The sequence below is a fragment of the Podarcis gaigeae genome (assembly GCF_964106915.1).
Source record: "Podarcis gaigeae genome assembly, chromosome: 2".
Classification (NCBI taxonomy): domain Eukaryota; kingdom Metazoa; phylum Chordata; class Lepidosauria; order Squamata; family Lacertidae; genus Podarcis; species Podarcis gaigeae.
In genome coordinates, this window is record NC_139679.1 from 89512440 (window position 1) to 89533098 (window position 20659).

At 40.9% G+C, this 20659-nt stretch overlaps 1 protein-coding gene across 6 annotated transcripts; it reads right to left on the reverse strand.

Moving 5' to 3' along the window:
• Window positions 1-1198: 1198 nt before the first annotated feature.
• Window positions 1199-18719, reverse strand: RBSN (rabenosyn, RAB effector). 6 transcript variants are annotated; one of them, XM_083726084.1, is made up of 12 exons: window positions 18604-18719; window positions 14537-14839; window positions 13040-13180; window positions 12184-12284; window positions 11328-11373; window positions 11088-11249; window positions 10416-10657; window positions 9556-9626; window positions 8139-8225; window positions 7470-7572; window positions 5429-5533; window positions 1199-5185 (listed from the first exon to the last, which is right to left on the reverse strand). In XM_083726084.1, exons 2-12 carry the CDS (start codon window positions 14697-14699, stop codon window positions 4031-4033), a joined length of 2376 nt encoding a protein of 791 aa, XP_083582210.1. In that variant the 5' UTR covers window positions 14700-14839; window positions 18604-18719; the 3' UTR covers window positions 1199-4030. The 6 variants fall into 6 exon arrangements, with proteins under 6 accessions (XP_083582210.1, XP_083582211.1, XP_083582212.1 ...); XM_083726085.1 differs by having other exon boundaries at window positions 18502-18657; XM_083726086.1 differs by lacking the exon at window positions 18604-18719 and adding an exon at window positions 18439-18594.
• Between the last annotated feature and the right edge of the window lie 1940 nt (window positions 18720-20659).

A 20659-nucleotide genomic window follows, 5' to 3' on the forward strand; every position in this document is an offset into this window, starting at 1 on the left:
TGAATTGTGTGCTTTTTTGTGTAACATACAACCATCCAAATACAGAATCCTGTCTATATGATATGTGCCTGGTCTTGGGAGGACAGGCTCCCCCTTCACTCAAATAGCTGCTCTTAGTGGTGAAGGCTCTGGATTTAACAAATCTCTGGATTATGCACAAGTTTTGGGTATGCTGCAGATCTGGAGGAGCAGTGGAAAAGGGCAGGGTATGGGTTATATTGTGTGCCAGCTTGACTTCCTAGAGATGCTTATGGTTAAGCAGGATGTCTTTAAAAAGAAACAAGCTTTTAGTGTTTATAAAAGCAAATACATGCTTTAAAGAGTGAATAATGCCTGCTAAAGTCCCAGGCAACAAAGGTAGCTAAAAAGATCTCCAGTGGTTAGCTAGACTTCAGGGCTGGTCATTCTCCTTGCCTGTCTATCCAACTAGCATGAATGAGGCAGGTTTGTGTAATGTACCGGTACATGTGGCAGGAATTAAATTGCCTCGGCGTGGAAATTAAAGTTTAGAGTGAAGTAACAAAACTGAACCAGCTCCCAAACTGCTTTTGTTGTCAATAGATTGAGCTGCCCCATATGAAAAACGCAAGAGCTACTGGGTGGAGGCAGTTTAGTCAAAATATATTCTTTTCTATTCAAAACCATAAGGCCTTGAGAAAACTTGGCAGTAAAATTTACTGCATTCCCCCCCCCCCCCCCAGTTTTGGCTAAGGCTGTTCTTAGCTCCTTGCTAAATCTCAATAGGTAGGTGTATTGCCTATACTATGAAGAGGCCCGTTTGTAAATAAGAACCATTCTGTATTTTGTTACTTTATGTTTGTACAAGAAAAAGGTATCATTTCAAGCTGATGTAAATATGTTGATTACGAAGAAGCTTTATCTTCAGCCAACAACCAGTTCAGAGGTGGGTTGCCAACTTATAAGCAGGCGATGCCACACACCATTCCCTCTATTTGCAATGTTCAAGTTATAATTGCTGTTGCTATGTAGCTAAAATGGCACCATGCATACGTTTACAAAAGTATTAATTTTGTTCTCAGGGGAAATCCTGAGGAGAGGACTCCCCCATAGCCCAGTGAGGCCCATATACACACACTGGCCACAGAAGATGCTGAAACCTCAAAGGGAAGGGGCCTATTGAGAGGGCAGCAACTGACTTGGGCCTCTTATTTAACACGAGAAATAAATCACACATACAAACCAATATGTTATTTTATTTCTCCAAAGCTTGCAAATTAAGAGTAGTGCATGCAAGTGTATAAACGGATGTCTTTAATGTTAATTCTCACAATGGCATGGTTTTGTTCTGTTTCATAGTGTAAATTCAGTAGTACAAATGGAAGGCTGTCAAAATGTGAGTCTACCACCATTCTATCAAGAAGGCTAGTTACATTTCACATTGACTTGCAGTCATGGAGCTACAAACCAACTTAGTTACTAGTAAAAATACATCAATACTATGTCTTTAAAGAGTATTAGACTACAGAGTACCTAAAAACAAGGCAGAATTGATGTAACAAGGAAACATATTTTAAATGTAAAAAAAAAGCCACTGAAACATTCATTTTGGCTGGGATATACAAAGTATTCCAGTTAAGTCTGGTGTCTTGCTGCCTAGAATAAAGTATATAGATGGTTTTGTTTTAGATAAACCACTGCTCCTTAGCTGGTAGTCACATAAAAGCTGTGGTGCTTGCCTACTTTAGCTACATACATAAATTTCTTTATTTACTGCATTTTACTACACATGTCTGGTTACCCGATATTAGCCTGTCCTGTTAGATTTGTTAGGTGCACCTGTTCCGCAAGCCCAATCCCAGTTATTTCCAATTAGGAAAAAGAAAAAGATGACCTTAAATTCTTAGGTCATCTGCCCTTACTACTCTTGCCCTAAGTGCCGTCTTCAGGTCTGTTTCCACAGGATGGCTCAACACAATTCTGAGTGCTTTTTAAACAAGCTGGCATAGTTTTAGTCAATACTTTGTAAATCAAATTAATTTTGAAGCCGAGATCATTTTCCTCCTACCCTGCCCCACCAAGCTACCACTGAAACAGTTTTAGTCAATACTAAGTATATTAAATTAGTTATGTAACTGAGCACATTCCTCCCAGCAGACAGAAAAATCAAATGAAAGGGAAACTAGAAGGAATGGGTTTTTTTCTAAATCGCCTAAAGCCATGCCCCAAATAAAGAAGATATATAGAATTGATTCCGTAAAGTGCTACTTTAACTCTTGACCATATTAAGCACCCCCCAAGGAACAACACATCTCTGTAAACATTTTTTTCAAGAATCCCAACAGTTTGAATTACTGTTCAGGTTTAGAAATCCTGAACCAGCTATTAGTGTCTTGCTACTCCTGGATTAATCCCTTGTTTCTGTTTGTAGTATTTAAGCCAACGTTTTTGAATGTGTGAAAATCTACATTTTTTTTACACAGCAAAGCTAACTCAGGTCCCAAATGCTGGGCCTTTCCCCCACTCATGAATGAAGCAAAATTTGATTTCTAGAAGTCCATAATAATCCTCAGGAGTCAGCCCCCATGTGTGACATTCAAATTGCTCTTCATTCTTAAAAAAATAATCAAATGCGACCAAATCATGTTCATTCAGCAGAACTGAAACCAGAAATTGTTTGATAGCCCTTCAGTTACATACATTTATTTTTATACTTTCCCCAAAAATTCCAGTTCATATTTTGAACTGGAAATATCCAGTGAGTAAAGAAATATCCAAAGGACATAATTAACCAGTTTTTTATATGGAAAAATTAACCACCCGATCCCAAGCTATGCTGCTTCACAGCTTCTAGTTTGACAGGGTATGGGCTTGCACAGACCCTCCACAGCAGTAATAGAAACTACACAGCAACAATGGCTGGTAGATTCAGCTCCCAAACATCTGAGCTTTGTGCTCTCCTGGAGCACACACCATGATCCCATTCTGAATTTATAAAGGGAACAGTATATTTTATATTCAAAACAGGTGTCAAACCTTGAGAGAGGTAGCTAGGTGTTGTTTAAAAACTGAGGGAAGGCCATCTTCACATGATCAGATCATAGTTGGCTAACAGTTTGCTTTTCCATTGAAATCAGACTTCCTCCCTTATAGTATATAACTGGTGCTTTCTCCCCCACCACACACACTTTGCATGCATATGCTGCAGTTATCATTTTAACAGTCATAGCATTTCCGCTAGCCAGGGAATTTTGAGAATTGCAACTTCTGAGAGAAAGCAACAACAAAAATCAGCACTCTCAACAAAAGGTGCTGTTCCCAGGGTTCGCTAGAGAAAGCTATTAAAATAAAAAAAGCCCTGAAAAACAGGTGATGGAGGGAACAGAAGTTCATTGGGGTTTACATTTTCTAAAACAGATATTATGTCTATAACATCACATCTACCCAAATCTACTTTAAAATCCCTTTATATTATCTTTTGTATTGCACAGTCAGATCATTGGCCTTGGTACTGTGCAGGTCACACTGTATCTCAGCAACCTGCTTTTTAACACTTGCCCTTAGCATATATGGCAGTTACACACATTTGCTAAAGGCACCATCTTATTTCATGCTTGACACAGAATTTACCAGACATTCTGGATCCCTTATTAGTGGAAAAGCCAGCTTTAGAAGGCCAGTCTGTAATACTGCAACAACCAAACACAGAGGGAAGGATTGTATTTTCCTGCACCTTAAAGCATCCGTTTCCGTATTAGCCTACAGAGTTTACATCTGAAATAAAAGGAATGCCAAGAAGCATAAGAATGTTAAGAGGTTAGGTTGTGATAAAAACTGGTTGTGATACGTTTTAGATTTGTAAATGGTCTGTGACACAGTTTTAGGTTATTACAAAATCATAACAGTGTGGACAGTATTAGCAAAGTCTGAATAATAGTGGAAATACCCACGCCAAAGTGCAGACAATTAGAGTCAATCCCAAAATTCCCTCTTGCATTTTAATTCCACCTGCCCGCCTTTGCTTCTGGGACAGTCAGAGAACTGTAAAGTTGTATGTGCATGGAAACAGCAACTAGCTGGATTTCTCCTTCTGTTTTGCTAGTGTGCGTTTCAGTTCTTTCAAATTCTCAGTCAGCACCTCAACCTCATCCATCCGCCCGCTATGTTTGGCATCAAAAATATAAGCTTTTATATTATCTATCTGTTGGAGCAGTAGCTCCTCTTCTATGATGTCTTCCCTTGACACTTCATTATCATCATCCTCTTCAAAAGGATTCGTGGAGGAAGACGTTTCCTCAAATGGATTTCCAGATTCCTGACGAACTGTGAGCACACGAAATGGATTTCCAACAGCATCTTTAAAGGGATTCGGAGCACTGACAGCTACTCCATTTGCTTGATGACAATCCTCGTCATCTTCAAATGGGTTATATTCTTTTTTATCACTGTGCAAGGTTTGGGTGGGCAAGGGAGCCACTGTGGAGGAATCTTCAGCAAAGGGATTATCGGGTTCCCTCTTTAGAGTGCTAATTACTGGCTCATCTTCAAAAGGGTTTATGGGAACATTTTTATTTTGCTCTATTACGCTGTCATGCTCTTGGATCTCTAGAAACTGCCCGGGAAAGAATGGGCTCTCTTGCGCTTGGAGCTTGTCACCACCACATGGTGAAGATGCTTTAGAGGCTGGGTTACTTGTATTCTGAGTAGTATCAAGGTCCAAAGCCTGTGCTATTTGGTTTATGCCGTCCTTCCCAATCTCTAACTTACTGTGCTTCACTTCTCTGAAATCCAGGGAACGTGTCCGTGAGTGCTGAGACATTCGTTTTTTATGTTCCCTTTCCCATTCCTTTTCACAAAGGATCTGCAATTGTTCCCTCTCCATCTCCTCCATCTCGGCTTGCCTTCTAGAAAGCTCAATGGCTCTGTCAGTTTGCTGTTGATCATATTCATCCTGAAGTTGTCGCAGGTTTTCCTGCAACATCTGGACCTCATCGAGACGATTTGCTTCTTTGGCTTGTTTAATAAAGGATGTTATATTGTCAATCTGCTGCAGAAGTGGGTCTGTGAGTTCCTGCTGGCGAGATAAGTTCGCAGTGGGCAGCCAACCTTCAGCTTTCTTTACTGCAACCCGTTTTGGCCAGGACACCTCACCGTTAGATGCTACCAAAGATCTGGAAGCATAGTCCATGTGCTTCTCCTCCAATCGTCTCTGCGTTTCAAGTGTTGCCTAATAACAAGTAAACAAACAAACCAATAAGTAAAGCAGGTGTGGAAATAACATCTAAAGTTGCAAAGGATAAGTTGTATTCGTTTGCTCCTATTTGCATTATATGGAAGTATGCCCCACTTTTTTCATTGAACATGGCATACAAGACTTTCAACAGGATATTAAAGAGCCACTAGCTTTAATCGACATACAGATATAAAAGAACTCCTAGAAAGGTGTCTCGGTACTGACTGAAATATTCACCTGTCTCTCCATCTGAAGTTTTCTGTCCAGTTCTTGTTTCCTTTTCTCTTTCAATTCTTCATATTGCTCTTGGGTTGGTAACGACATCAGACCAAGCAATTTTTCCTGAGGAAATGTTTTCAAAATATTGTTTTTTAAAAAGGGATGGGCTATCAAGCTCTCAAGTTTATTCAGAAACAAGAAGCTGCACAAAATACATAATATATCATAGTTATACTTACATTTGTGTTGGGGGGGGGGGGCAAATTAAACATTTCTCCATCAAATATGAGTGTGATGCGGGTGGTGCTGTGGCTTAAACCACAGAGCCTAGGACTTGCCAATCAGAAGATCAGCGGTTCGAATCCCCGTGACGGGGTGAGCTCCCGTTGCTTGGTCCCAGCTCCTGCCAACCTAGCAGTTCGAAAGCACGTCAAAGTGCAAGTAGATAAATAGGTACTGCTCCGGCAGGAAGGTAAACGGCGTTTCCGTGTGCTGCTCTGGTTCGCTAGAAGTGGCTTAGTCATGCTGGCCACATGACCCGGAAGCTGTACGCTGGCTCCCTCAGCCAATAAAGCGAGATGAGTGCCGGAACCCCAGAGTCGGTCACGACTGGACCTAATGGTCAGGGGTCCCTTTACCTTTACCATCAAATATGGTCAAGGCAGCTTACAATACAAGAAGTTCGATCAAAAACAAGTGAAGTGGAATTCTTTTCAGGAAACAGGGCATACCTGGCTCCCCTATGCACTACAGCTCCCTGTGCTCCCCCTCTGCAAAAAAGGCTGCTTCTGAACATTGAGGGGCTTCTGGGATGGTACAGAATGGGGTGCGGATGGGGGCTGCAGTATGATGTGAAATTTGGAGGAATTTAGCAGGGCTGTCTCCCATGCAACTTTTCCACTCATTCAATCTATCTCTGGACCAAAAGCATTAAAATTAATAGATCAATTCAGCTAAAAAGTTTTTAAAAATATAATAGTATCTGACACCTAAGAGACAAAAGCTTAAGTGCCAGAAAAAAGGTATCTGGGGAGGATATTGTAAAGGAGCTCTGCCTCTTACACCCACCAAATCTCTTAGGGTAGAGGCACCTGGAGTGAAGCTCCTGGTTATCTTAGCTTGCTTTTGTTTAAAAAAAAAATTACCTTTCGACCTAAAAAATCCCTAATGTGACTTACAAGTCAATATTAACACAGTGGTGTGATAGCTAAGAGACAAGAGGAAAAGAATGACATATTACACTTCTGGGGTTCCTGCTATCACTGTCCTTACCACTGAGCCCGGGGGGTGGGGGCAGCCCCTTCCCAGTATATGTGCTCCCAGGCAGCACCAAAAGCAACTTTTCACTAGGGAGTGTGGCTTCTCCTTTGCACATGCTAGATGGAATGTGGATCCTGGCTCATCTATTAAAAATTGGAGCAGTCAAAGAAGATGTTAAAGACTCTCACCAACTCTGATGTTCCTACTATCACTGATCTGGGTCACTGAGCTGTGAGGCTTACAGTGCAATCCTATGCACGTCTACTCCGAAGTAAGCCTTAGAGCAAAATCTGCTTTACTTCCAGGCACAAGTGTATAAGACTGCAGCCTTAATTATGCATTGGGTTAAGTCACGGGTTTGTTTGTTTGTTTGTTTGTCTGTGTCTCTCTAAAGCCCAAATGCAACATGGGTGAAGTTTAGATCAGCTTCAATCTTACATAAAGTACCAGTGTTTCAATCACTGTGACTCAAGTAACTTTCAAATACTTTGTTAGCTAAAGGTAAAGCTAGCTGCCTGGCAAGCAAGCAAGATTATCTCTATCCTGGTAAGCAAAAGGAATTATCAGAGTTAAAGAATACATTCCAGTAGAGCAACAGAACTTGAGAATGTGGAACAAGGCTGGTAAAGAGTGCAGCCTGGTGAGACTCTAAAGGCCACAGAGAGAGGCATTTGGCCTCCAGGCCTTAAGTTTCCCACCCCTAACTTAGACCATCCTGAAAAATATTTATCTGCAAGATTTGTATGTCATATTGTGTCCTGTATACCTAAGAGCTACTCCTCCTTCCTAGATGACCTACCTGAACAAAAAGTGTGGCTGAATATCTGATCATTCTCTGAAGCTGCAATGTTCGGGGATGAGGTTGTGGTTCTTCATTCAGTCCCAGAGTCAAAATCTTCTTGCTGAACCAAAAAACCACAAGTGTATCAGCATACAAACTTAACAGTCAACTATGAGCAATATGTAAGCATATGAAATAGTCTTCCTGGTTATGTTGTCCCAGTTACAATAATGTAAATTGTTGGTAACTTTATTTAAACGGATAGATTAGCATTGCTTGCAGTACACACTTTATCATGGTATTTTGTCACTGACGTTCCTGAATTCTCCAACAACAGGACTGTATTGTCATGCACGCACACAGAAAAAAAATGCACACTGAAGCATTTTTAGCCCAATCAAATCAGTTTTACTTCTTTTGGGCACTAACTGATTAAAACGTACTAAGTCTTTGAGCCATATGTTTCCCACCTAAGATCACAATACAGACTACAATCAAAATTTATTGACTGAATTTTTTTGTCTTCAAGTATGCTTGGATTGTGGTCTAAGGCAATTCATATTAATATACTTATACAACACCACCTTCAAAATTGATTTCAAGGCAGTCTGCAACAATATAAAAAGATTAAGCACAAAAATCAAAATACAAATGCAAAAATCCCCTCTTTTGAGTTCCGTCACTTACCTTAGAGCATCTATTAACTCATACATTTTTTGCACCTCCATCCTAAGACTGTTAGCATGTTCCAGACTGTAAGTTGTCTCCCCAACACTGGAAGAAAACATGCATTGTTACCAAATTATTACCTTGGCAAGTGGTTTTGTTGAAGCCTACACTAGTACACCAGTTTCAGCAAACGTGTTTAGAAACGAGGCAGAGTTCTATCATCAAAACTGAGCCAAGGCCCTACGTTAAAACCTTGCCAAGGTGGCACTTTCTAGGTATGACACTTTAAGCACAAGAAGTTGAAAATGTGTTGTTCATAGTTCACAAGAAGATGAAACCTCAGAAGCTTGGAACAGATTTATTTCAAAGGCTCTTCTTTGGGGGTAACAAAGGCAATGTTGCATGTGCAGACACTTAGATGATAGCAAGCAAAATTGCCTCATGTTCATCAGGCCTGCCAATACCATTGAGTTTCACAACATCCAACACACACAAACACACTTTACAAAAACAACAAAGTTAAAGCACTGAGAGAAAAACCCTATGTAGCATCAGAAATGTGGAAATGTGGAAATATTCCTCTGACAGTGCTAACACAGGAAGCATTAACAATACTTTTTTACATTTATTATCTGAAGGACAGTTCATACTTTTGGATAATGTAAAAATTGCTTACATAACAACAATTTTACGTATCACTTTTGTGTGATGAAGAACTTGCAAGTGAACAAGTTCTCATGTTAAAAGACCTGTTACTGGTCCCATCTCAGAACAAACTATTAAGCACTGGACTTTGCACTGAATTTTATTTTATTTATTAAATTTCTATCCTTCATCCAAGGATCACAGGGTGGTTTCCAATATAAAATTGTAAAACGAAAAAGTCAGTTTAGCACAGAGAAAAAGTAGGAGCACACGATAATGGCAAATTCAGACAATACATTTGTGTATGCATCACACAAAGCTGATGAGGTTAAAAATAACCTCAGAAGGACTTAACAGAATCTGGAAGTGACATCTGTGTTGGATCATAGACTGTTAATATGTCAAAAATTCTAGGTAGCCAATTTGATCCATTAGGAGGGGGGGATGAAAGCAATAGAGGGTAATAACTTTATCAAGACCTACTGAGATGTTGAAGTATCCAGCTAGCTTTCAAGTTCGCCAGAATTCTTTAGAATGCATCTTGAGCATAATGTGGAGGGGAATAAAAGAATATTGATTTTTCTAATCTGCTGACTGGAGTTTATGCATCATGCCCACAAGCATCCTCCCACCCCTCACAATTTCCTTTTTCTTTATAGCCATCCATTAATATGAAACTACAACCAGGCTTTAATGATGTGTGCGTGTGTGTAGACAACACAATCTTCTTTCTTCTTGAACATTAAATATTAAAGACATATTCATTAAAAATGTAACTGAATAGGCTTACTTCAATGATTCCGCCATCTTTATGTATTCTGGGGCCTTCTGGTCAACCTTTTCCATGCAAAGTCGGAGTTTCTTTTTTAATCAATAAAATTAATAGATTAAAATAAAGTTATGTATAGCAACAAATCAGATACACAATTGCTTCACACGCCTTCAATTTTTCCTGTCCTCTTTGTGTAACAACTTAATATTCGGTAGTAGTTGCTATCCAGAGAATCAAGATCTAGTCTTTCGGGAGACCAGGTCTCAGATTTTAAATGTGGAACTCCAGATTTTAAAACCATTTCTAATTAAGATCGCTAAGACTGCAATTTCAGCAGTAAGATCCACTGAATTCAGTAGGACTTACTTACAAGTAAACATGGTTCAGACTGCACATCTGTTAAGGTAACAGTCAATAACTGGTCTCTTCTTCTGAAAAGTTACAAAACCAGTTTACTCTGAGGCTATAAGGCAAGTGGAATGTTTTAATCAATTTATTGGCATGCTTAGATGAGTAAGTTGTATTGTTAATAGCCAGGACCAGAACTGGATCTGGGCTGTATCAGAGTAAGCAGTTTCAGTTATAATTTTTTAATATATCTTTTCTCAGCCAACCCAACTTTAAAAGAAACCCACTTAAAAATACCAGGTTAAAACTTTCTTTAAAACTATAAAGTTAAACTTACTTCCTCCTTTCTATTCCTTAGAAGTATTTAGCTGGAAGCCTATCTTGTTTTTAAGTTGAACAGCACCTAGCATATTGTATAATAATAATAATAATAATAATAATAATAATAATAATAATAATACTGCTTAAGTTATTGATAACTGGAAAATCCCACTTCACTTCCAGTTCTTGTTTATTTAGTGTCATTTTACCTCATAAAGTTTCACGATGTCTGGTGTGTACTCTTTCTCATCAATCTGTTGCTCTCTTTTCAGCAGAGTGTCTTTACAATGTCTACAACAGCGGATGCGATCGTCATCCTTTTCATCCAAGACAGAGCTCACACTGCTCACACTACTGATGCTGCCACGGCGAGAGCCCTGAATGCTGTTGGGTGAGCAGTTTGGGCTAGTATGAGAGGCCAAGGCTTCCTTGCTAGCAGTGGTGAGTTTGCCTGGAATGATACATCCAGAAGATATAATGGTCACAAGCCAATGGTCCAACCAACAGAACGCTGGTCTTGAACATGGGTTCAAAAATTCAGTTCAGCTCAACTCCAGTAACTCATCATAAAAAGGAAGTGCCTATTTTATAGCACAGTTGCTAGAAAGAACTAAATCAGGACCCCCACATCACCATCTTTAGCCTTTAGAGCCCTTAAGTGAGGTTTGTGTCCTAGATAGCCATTTATAAGAAAAACTATAAATCCAGGATTTCCAAGTTAATTCCCCCTAGAACCATCCCTACCTGCCTGAAGCTGGTGCTGACTGGGCCTTGCCCCCCCATGCTTCTCAGCTCAACAGACCACCCCCCCCCACACACATGAGAAAGTTAATTCCAGCATCAGAGACATGGGTCCAAGACATCTATACCACTGTACTCACTTGCAAATGGGAGGCTGACCAGTTCCATGCATTTCTTGCACATGATAGACCCACAAAGGCGGCAGTGGTGACGTCTGTTCCTTATGCTGAACTTGTTACCACAGTCTGGACAAAATGGCACATCCTGATCATTAACCCAAGGCACAACAGACTTCTCTATTGCTGGAATAGAATGAGAAAATCTATCAAACATCACTAATGAAATCCAAATTAGCAAAGGTCGAACATGCTTGCACCTACCTCTTATCTTTGCAGAATCTGTATTGGTTCGGTCAAAGGATGTAAGCTGCAAAAATATTAAAACCAGAGGTCTTAATACAAGTTTTCTACTAAAGAACTCTTTACAACAGTTCAGCACAGGACTCAAAAATATTACAGGGTCTGCTTTCCTAAGTTTATTTCACTAAAATCAGTATCTTTCCCTGAGCATTCCTTTACGTCACTTATCTTGGTATTGGGCAGATGTTATTGTCCTTCTGGCAGAGAAGGAAAAAATAAAAAAGAAGCCTCAAAATTCAGAGCTGAATGCCTATAATACAGTGTCCCTATCCCCCACCTCCCACAACTACTTCAAAAGGGTACTGTGGTCAACAATATCAAAAGTTGCAAAGAGACCAAGGCAAACAAACAGGGGTCACTCTCCAGCCATCTCTCTTCCAAAAATGTCTTCTACCAGAGCAACCAAGGCAGTTTCAAGGCTACAACCAAGCAATATTTGAATACATGTGGAAAAACTATTCTCCACACATCAGAAGCAATATTGTAGTAGCATATACAGTGGTGCCTCGCAAGACGAAATTAATTCGTTCCGCAAGTCTTTTCGTCTTGCGCGGTTTTTCGTCTTGCGAAGCACGGTCAGTCGCAACTGCACCTCTTCAAGCGGTTTTAAGAAAAAAGGAAACAAACTCGCAAGACGTTTTCGTCTTGCGAAGCAAGCCCATAGGGAAAATCGTCTTGCGAAGCAACTCAAAAAACGAAAAACCCTTTCGTCTTGCGCGTTTTTCGTCTTGCGAGGCATTCATCTTGCGAGGTACCACTGTAGTTTAAAATGAACTTCCACACATTTATGTGAAAAATGCAAGAGTAACCCATTTACCTTTTCTAACCTGATTATTAATTTATTGACTTCCACAACATAGTGATCAATTCTGGCTGCTCTGTGTCTCTTAAAATCAGAAAGATGGCTCTTCGTAGCACCTGGTAAGAAACACTGTTAGAAAACTTGCCAAAGTCATTCAACTCTATATTCTTAGTTAAAAGGCAGTTTAACATGTTGTTGTTCCTCTCTCATTCTTAGGCTGAAATTCAATATTAAAAAATGAAATGGTATGTTTTCATCATAGTGTTCAGTGCACATTCTGTTGTGATCTTTACTGATGAAATACTGCTCTTTATTTCTGCCTATATGATTTCAGAAGACAACAGCAACAACATTCCCTGGCTACTACAAGCTAGTAGAGTACAGTCCCATACATATTTAGTTAGAAGCAAGTCCTACTGAGTTCAATCAGGCTTACTCCAAGGTAAGTGGGTATAGGGTTACAGTCTTCATCTCTCAATTACTGGTCAAGCCCAACTTACTAAAAATATATTTTTTCACATACTAGCATGCCGCAAGTTCTTGCAGTCATGGTGGAGCTTCTTACATTAAAACAATCAATGGCACAACGTTATTACATATTTTCTATTTGCACTGCAATGTAACCCTAGGTCTCAATCAAATACAAAACTAAGCAAAAATGTTTAAGAACAAAGCAAGCAATTAAGCAATAGAACGTAAGTGTGTGTATAGTTTTGCACTGGATTGTGGCCCTAGTGTTTCGCGTATATATTCTATTTAAATGGTCTATTAATTCCTGACAACTTTGCATCATTATGCATAGATTCCAGTGGAGATCAGGGGGCTTCCCAGTGAAAGTTGTGCATTATTTGCATCATTCTTGACTGTTTACCTAATTCTTGGGGCTCCCACATATATGGATCCACTCCACCATAGCTGTAAGACTCATATCGTTCCTGAGGCCCTCCATCAGTTCGGTCATCTTCTCGTTTCAACAATTTATTCTTTGCTTTTTTAGCTTTTTGGACCAGATCTGAAAGAAGATCAAATGCTACATATTACACACTTATTTATGCATCCTTGTAAGAGTTACCCATCTTCTTCCAAACTTGCTTGAGGTATTTGCCTCTAAGACTTTGAGCAATATAATTGACCATTCTGCCTCCCACCTCCTGCATCTGTTGAACACCAGAATCATGTTTTACCTTCTCAGAGGAATGCAATTACAAGTTTGGTGGGGGGAAGTCCTGAAGGTGAGAAGACCTGTGTAAATGCTTCACATAAGAATACAATCCCAATAAAATACTTCTACCTGGCTCAACCTGACGAGAATACAAATGTGCTAGTTAATCAGTCAGTCCAATTATTGGCACCTGAAAGGAATGTTCTGTATCCGGAGACAGCCTTAATTTGGAAAGCAATTTGTGAAACAGAACACCGGACAAAGTAAAATACAAGAGCACTTTATAAAGGTAGAACAATGACGCATTTAATAACCCTTTAAAGAACTGGGAAACAACTTGTAACAAGTGAAGAAAATTAGCACTTCAACACAACTGCTTGCTTTTGCAATTCACTGTGAACTGACTACAGAGTTCTTGGCTATTTAAACAGGAAAAAGTACCCCATAATTAGTGATTGAACACGTTACATTTCTTTTGTATTTTTATAGTTTAAGCTATTATTCAGCTCTTGCAACTAATTTGTATATTCAATGGCTGAAATGGTACGATTACTAAGCTCTAGTTCCCATGCCATTCCCAAAAGACAATCTCAGTGTTTGAAAGAATCATTGAGCAAAGGGGGATACGTCAACATCACTATGACAATCAGGAGTACTCCTGAACTAGAAGCAATATGGCTGTGTATATGTCCTTGGGGACAGAAATATGTGCAAACCCTTAAGGTACAGCTTTTTTTCTAAGTAAGTGTAGCAGCTCCTAACACCAGCAAGACCATAATAACATTGTTCTATAAAGCCTTCCATAAGGAATTGTACACTAAAATCAAATCCAAATTATGACATCAAGATGTATTTAATCCTTAGTAAATGCTAATTAAATTCTTTTAATGAAGGAAAAGTTCTCCAAAATTTTGAATAGCTAAAACATTTCAAGATTTTGTAATCCTATATCAGGTTTTCATGGCCTAAAGACAGTTGTGCTATCAGAAATGAATGAAAATTCTGCATTTGTAACCAACTTTGTATAACTGAACATTATTTGCATTTCTATTCTTCCTAATGACGTTTGTGTAACTCAGAAACACATACACTTCTACATATAATATTTTCTGAGAAAATATATTACTAATTATGCAAGTCAAATGATAAATATGGTGGATAGTTATATTTTACATCATAACAGTCAGCAGCTACTGCTTTGCTTACTTTTAAGTTGTCCTTTAACATCTTTGTCTTCATTTGAATGTTCTTCTTCATAATGAGACTGTAGCTGATAAAATGATTGCAGATCCTTCAGACAAAGGGGGCATAGAAAACCCTCCCTCACCTCTCCGGGGTCATCAAATGGAGGTGTGTAGCTCGTTGCCATAGTGGTCCAAGGACTCCAAAGATACTGACACACTCCAGGTCTCAGCAGCAGTGGAACAATGGCATGCCATTCATCACTAGAGAAGTAGGCTAATAGCAAGAAAGTAGCTTTTGCTCCTGTTGCTTGTGCAAAACATTGCCCTGAAAGAGATCCCGGAACAGTTTTAAATAAGATGACCTGTTTAACTCAGCAACTTTCTCTAATCTTTTATTAAGTCTTATGTACTTCTTTTATTTATAAATTTATCATATACACCCAACGGTAACGTAATTAAAAATCACCCTCTATCATATCCATTTCATAAATAAATATGTCATGTACATTTGATAAGTATGTCAGCTTAAAAAATTAATAAACACTGGCAGTAATTAGGATGCTCTAGAAATACCTTATGAAAGTGAAAATTCCATCTAAGTCTATTAAACAAGCCAAATGTAGAGTATATTGCATTCAAAATGAAAATCTTGTTTCTTTCAAATTATCAACATCCACAATTTTAAAAAACTAATCCTCATATAAAACCTATTATAACACATATGAACAAACAAATATTTTAGTAATCCTTTAATGGTACAATTTTTTCTTTAGTAGACCAAGAAAGCTGCTCCTATGGTGTTGAATCTAGCTAAGTCATTGCATGAGCAGAATAACTGCTGCTTGCACAATTATAATTCCTTTCTCCTCCCCCTATGCCCAAATCTGCTCCAGAGAGTTGGGCTAAAACCCTGAGCTGATTTGGGTGTGTGGACTTACATTGGGGGGGGAAAGAGGAAGTGGAAGTTAAATTGCACAGGAGTACCTCATTCTATTTGCTGGATACGACCCATGGAATTTTATTTCATGTCTCCTTTTATTATTTTGAATCAACTCTAAAGACAAAAAAGGAAGAGCTATCTCAAGAGTAATGCGCTTTTTTGTTAACACCCAATGTGTTTCAGCCCAAATAGGCTTTCCTGGGAGGTTTTCTGTTTCCTTGGTAGAGTTCAAAAACAATTTCAGAAATCACTGCAAAGCAAAATGGGCAGCAATGTGTTGGGCATTGATACTGTTGGCTTCTGGATATTGGTTTTCCTTTTTGTTTTGTTTTTTAATTGCTTCCTTCTGTTTGTTTGTGGCCTTGAATCCATTAACCAGTTTTTAACAGCAACCTTTATGGGGGCTTTTAGGAGGCTCATTAAAATCCTGTGTGACCAGCCTAAACCTTCCTAAAACTTCACAGTGTAATCCTATGTGTGTGTGTTGTATGTGGGAGCTTTAACTGAGAAGAAAGTCCCATTGAATTTAATGAAATTTTCTCTCAAGTGTACACAGCCTAAATGACTCTGAAATAAGAAGGCAATACACACACATTTTTGCCAGAACTTTGCTTCCCTTAGATAAAATGCGAAGCATGGGGCAGGATGGGGAAGCCACTTAAAAGATACCCATGTGTGTAAGCCAAGTGAGCCTCCTCAAACATGTTTGGGGTGAGGCTAACATTTTGTCTTGTCTAGTAAACATTCAGCACTTTTGAACTGCTCCATCCAGGCCATTAACTAGACAAAGAAGGCAGTTAGGGTGGGGAAGATTGGCAAGTGCAAAAGGAAAGGAATGCAAAGGAGAGGAAGAAGGGGGTGGGCTGTGTGCAAGCTTATAGCTTGTTCTCCAAAGCAAAGTATTTGCACAATATTTGACTGCTTTATCAATAAACATATTCCTACTCTGTAAATTTGGGCTGTGCTTAAGTCATCCTTCACCCCAGCAACCCACCCACTAGCACAATGAGACTTTCCTCTCTCTCTTCCTGGTCCCTCACCAAATCTGCTGTGGATGGGAGAACCGCAAGAACAGCATGCAAGGGGAAAAGAAAGGAGATTGTTCCATCTGGCAAGCAGAAATGACAGAATGACAGCCTTATTGCACCCATGGTGTAGAGGCTATGCTCAATGTGGCAGCAGTGGGGGCAGAACAGCAGTATGACTTTGAGACAACGCTAAACAAACAGCCCCACATCCTCTTTCATCATGCTTCTCTCTACATGTGTTGAACACAAGAAAAGGGATATGGTGGAGAAAAAACCATATAAGGGTGGTATAAGAAACATCCAGGTTTGATTAGCTCAACGTAAAAAGGTATAATCTGCTACAAGATTTTTTTGCTTAGTGAGAAAAGGTTGGCTAAGGGTTAGCTGTGCTATCTGTATGGTTGGTAGGAATGCAGAGTGAGGCTTGCAAAAGAAAATTGCTATGGATGAATTTGTGAGTGGTTACTGAGGCAGGGGAAGCATAGGTGCAGATGTCATTTCAATTATTTTGTTTAGTTGGTAATGATGCTTTATATATGGAGTTTTATTGTATTATTGCATTTTTTATTTGCATTTCTTTTTAATTTAAGGGAAGATTTTGTTTTCCTGTTAATCATGCTGCTTTAAATGTGTATTCTGCACTTGACTTTAAATTGCAATGTTTTAATTTGAAATGTTCTATTTGATGTTTTAAGGTAAGTTTTACACCACTTTAAGATTGTTTCAAAAAGAAATATAAAGCAGTATAGAAATGATTTAAATAAAATTAAAAATGCACATTGACAGAACTAGATATTAAGGTAAGATACCAATTCATTGTTTCAAAGGAATCATAGCCTGTAAGACAAGAATAGTTCAACTAACAGAGATTCATTAATACTTCAACACACAAACACCGACTCCCTCATCAACTTAGCATTTCGTGTAATTGGGCTATCACACAAATCACGGCACACACTCCATTTTTTTCAGATCATTGTTATAATCCAGCCCCTTGTGACATGTTTGTTACAAGCCAGTTGGAATCTCCCAATTACTTCCCCCATACAAATCGTCAGAAGAAAAGAGAAAGGGTTGAGTCTACACCTGCAGTACAATAGCCTGTACCAATTTGGACTGCAGGTAAACGCTCAGTTTAAAAAGACTCCCTGTAAACAGAAACCTATCACATCAGGGGGAAAGGTTTTAGGACAACCCTTTGCTTGCTAGATTGGTCTTCTATTTGGAAGGGCCTTTTCCCACGAGGAGCATCCAAAAATCCAATCCTTCACCCGCCAACTGAAGTGGTGCATTCCACCTTGGCACGCCACCACCTCAAACCTGCTCCTTGTAGGCGAGGCCCGAGATGCTGTTCCCTCCTGGTTTGGGCATGCGAATCAGGCCGCACACCCACACAGCTGGCCCAGGCACCTCTCAGAAACAGCAGGCGGGGAGGCTTCCTTTTGTTCAAGCAGGATTCCTGCACAGGCAACAACAGCTGCCTGACAGGTGATGCAGAAAGAGGTTGGGGTGGTTTGGTTTTGATTTTAATCTCCTTAATCTCTTCGCATCACACAGCTGTGAAAGGCGAACACACACATGCCAACCTGTCAGGGAAAGGAGCGGCATCCCTTGGGACCAACCAGCGCCGCTCTTATCTAACCCCAGACGTTAAAAAAAAAACGAGTGGCAAGGAGGCAATGCGGGGCAGGAAAGAGGGGCTCGCTGCTTTTGGGAGGTTTTTTTTTGGGGGGGGCGACCGAAATCCTTATCCTGAGGAGGAACTCCAGCTGCTGCCGTGGCCTTGCTGGGAGAGGGGGGCGTCTTCACCCGCAAACAAACACACCCGCCGCTCCCCATGAAGAGGCAACCCCAGGAGTATGGACGAGAACTACTGTATGGGAAGGCAGGGCGGGGGACCCAAAGCGACGTCTACACACACACACACAACCCCGGGAGCAGCCTCGCCCGACCCACCCCGGCACCGCAGAGACCCCCCGCGACATCCCCCCAAGTGGGACGGAGGAGGCCACCTCACACCTGCGCGAGGGGCAGGGGCGGCAGCGGCGGTTTCCCTCCCCGCCCGAGGAGGAGGCGGCCTCAGTGACGGCACCTGAAGGGCCGAATCCCGCCCCGACTGACCTGAGGGGAGAGGGGGCCTCCTCCTCGCGCGGGCGGCAGCTGGGCGAGCGCCGAAGCACCGATGGCGCGGGTGGGAGGGGCGGCTATCCGCCGAGGCGGTGGCCGAGCGCCGAGCAATGGATGAGAGGGGGAAAGGGAGGGGCTCCGGATCGCTCCGCGGCAGGCGCGAGGGAGGGAGGGAGGAGCTACGCGGCGCGAGGAGGCCGTTGCGGCATCTCCTTCCGAGCTGATGACGGGCAACCTGCAGACTCCTCCCCGCTTTCAGGATAGAGAAATAGTAGAGCTAGGAAAGGGCAGCGGGGAGGAGCTGTTGGCGCTGGAACAGCTGCTCTGTAGGAGGAAACGGGGTGCAGCCGGTTTGCAGCTTCTTAGCTGATTGGGGTGGGCGGGCAGGTACTCCCCTGGGCAGGGCCGGGTTTAGGTTTGATGAGGCCCTAAGCTACTGAAGGTAATGGGCCCTTTATATGTCCAGCTTGTCCTTTGTCAACAACAAATTGTCGCTGTTTTTTGTGTTGAATGTATGCTATATGGTCATTTATGGACCTAAAGCCATTTGAACATAACAAAATATGTATTTTATCAAAGTAATTCTTGAACTGAAATACAATCAAGAAGAAGTATATGAATAGTAAAATAATTATTAAGCTCTAACTTACAGTGATTTTTTATTCATAACGAAATAATGCAAACACATTGGCATTTGGCAATAACAAAAGTTCCTTTAGAAACACAATTTCCAAAGACTCATGATCTGGTTTCTAGAAACTTGCTATAACATGTAATAACAGGTGTAAATATATGATGCAAACTACTAATCATTATAAATAGCAGAATGTAGGCACCCTATATATAGAAATGAGCAAGCCAGTGATATTTTAGGGAGCAAGCTAGCGGGCGGGGCCCATTACTAGAAGCATACACAACACAAAACGCTGCTGCTGTATGCATAGCTGTCAACTTACAGATTTGAAAATAAGGGACCAGCAGCCTCGAAAATAAGGGATCAGCAGCCAAAATAAGGGATTTTCTGGGCACAGGTATGTTCAACTTCTGAGCCCTTCCGAGCCAAAGGCAGAAAGCCCAGCCAGCAGCCAAACGAAGCCTCATCAATAAGGGACAGCAATGGGACATGGCGCTAGGATAAGGGTCTGTCCCACAAAATAAGGGACACTTGACAGCTCTGGCTGTATGTAGGGGTTTTTTTATTTTATTTGTTTTCATCTTATATTTTGTAAATGTACAACCAGGTTTTTTTCCTTTAAATTTTTTGGGGGTCCCCAAGAGAGGGGGGCCCTAAGCTATAGTTTGTTTAGCTTATCCGTAAATCTGGCACTGAAGATTATCATTACTTGATTGGGGTGGTGGGCAGGTGCTCCCCTGGGCTACGCCAGTGCATTTTGCACCCATCCTGGCCTGATTGCTATGGCTGCTGGTTAGTTTCTGGGCTCAATTCAAAGTGCTGGTTTTAACCTATAAAGCCTTAAACAGCTCAGGACCGCAATACCTCAAGGACCGCCTCTCTCCACATGAACTAACCTGGACCCTCCAATGATCATCTGAGGCCCTTCTGTTTTCTCCTCTTCTGGAGGGTAGGACTCAAGGGCTTCAAGTTACAAGAAAGGAGATTCCGACTAAACATCAGGAAAAACTTTCTGACAGTAAGAGCTGTTTGGCAGTGGAATAGACTCCCACAAGAAGTGGTGGACTCTCCTTCCATGGAGGTTTCTAAGCAGAGGTTGTGTGGCCATCTGTCAGGAATGCCTTAGCTGGGATTCCTGCATTGCAGGGGGTTGGACTAGATGACCCTTGGGTCCCTTCCAACTCTAAGATTCCATTATCCTTTGTGTGCCTCCTCCACAAGAGGTCCAGACTTCATGGGCATTGCCATTCAAATAGTCTGTGAGAACCATGTTTCGTGATCAATGTCATGAGGCAGGGCTTACCGCCCCCTCCCTAATGTTTTATTCAAGTTACCACCCCTGGTCTGGAGTCTGGCAACAGGAGAGCTGGCCTTTTCTGCAGTGTCTCCCCACAGCTCATCTTGGGCTGCAGCTCC

Bases quoted from the DNA above. Each gene is read 5' to 3' on its own strand.
- RBSN (XM_083726081.1), bottom strand. From the start codon at position 14,699: ATGGCAACGAGCTACACACCTCCATTTGATGACCCCGGAGAGGTGAGG. The intron at 13,181-14,536 runs GTAAGCAAAGCA...ATCTTCTTTCAG, and splicing joins TGTTAAAGGACAACTTAAAA to ATCTGGTCCAAAAAGCTAAA. The intron at 7,573-8,138 runs GTAAGTGACGGA...TTTTTGGTTCAG, and splicing joins GAGTTAATAGATGCTCTAAG to CAAGAAGATTTTGACTCTGG.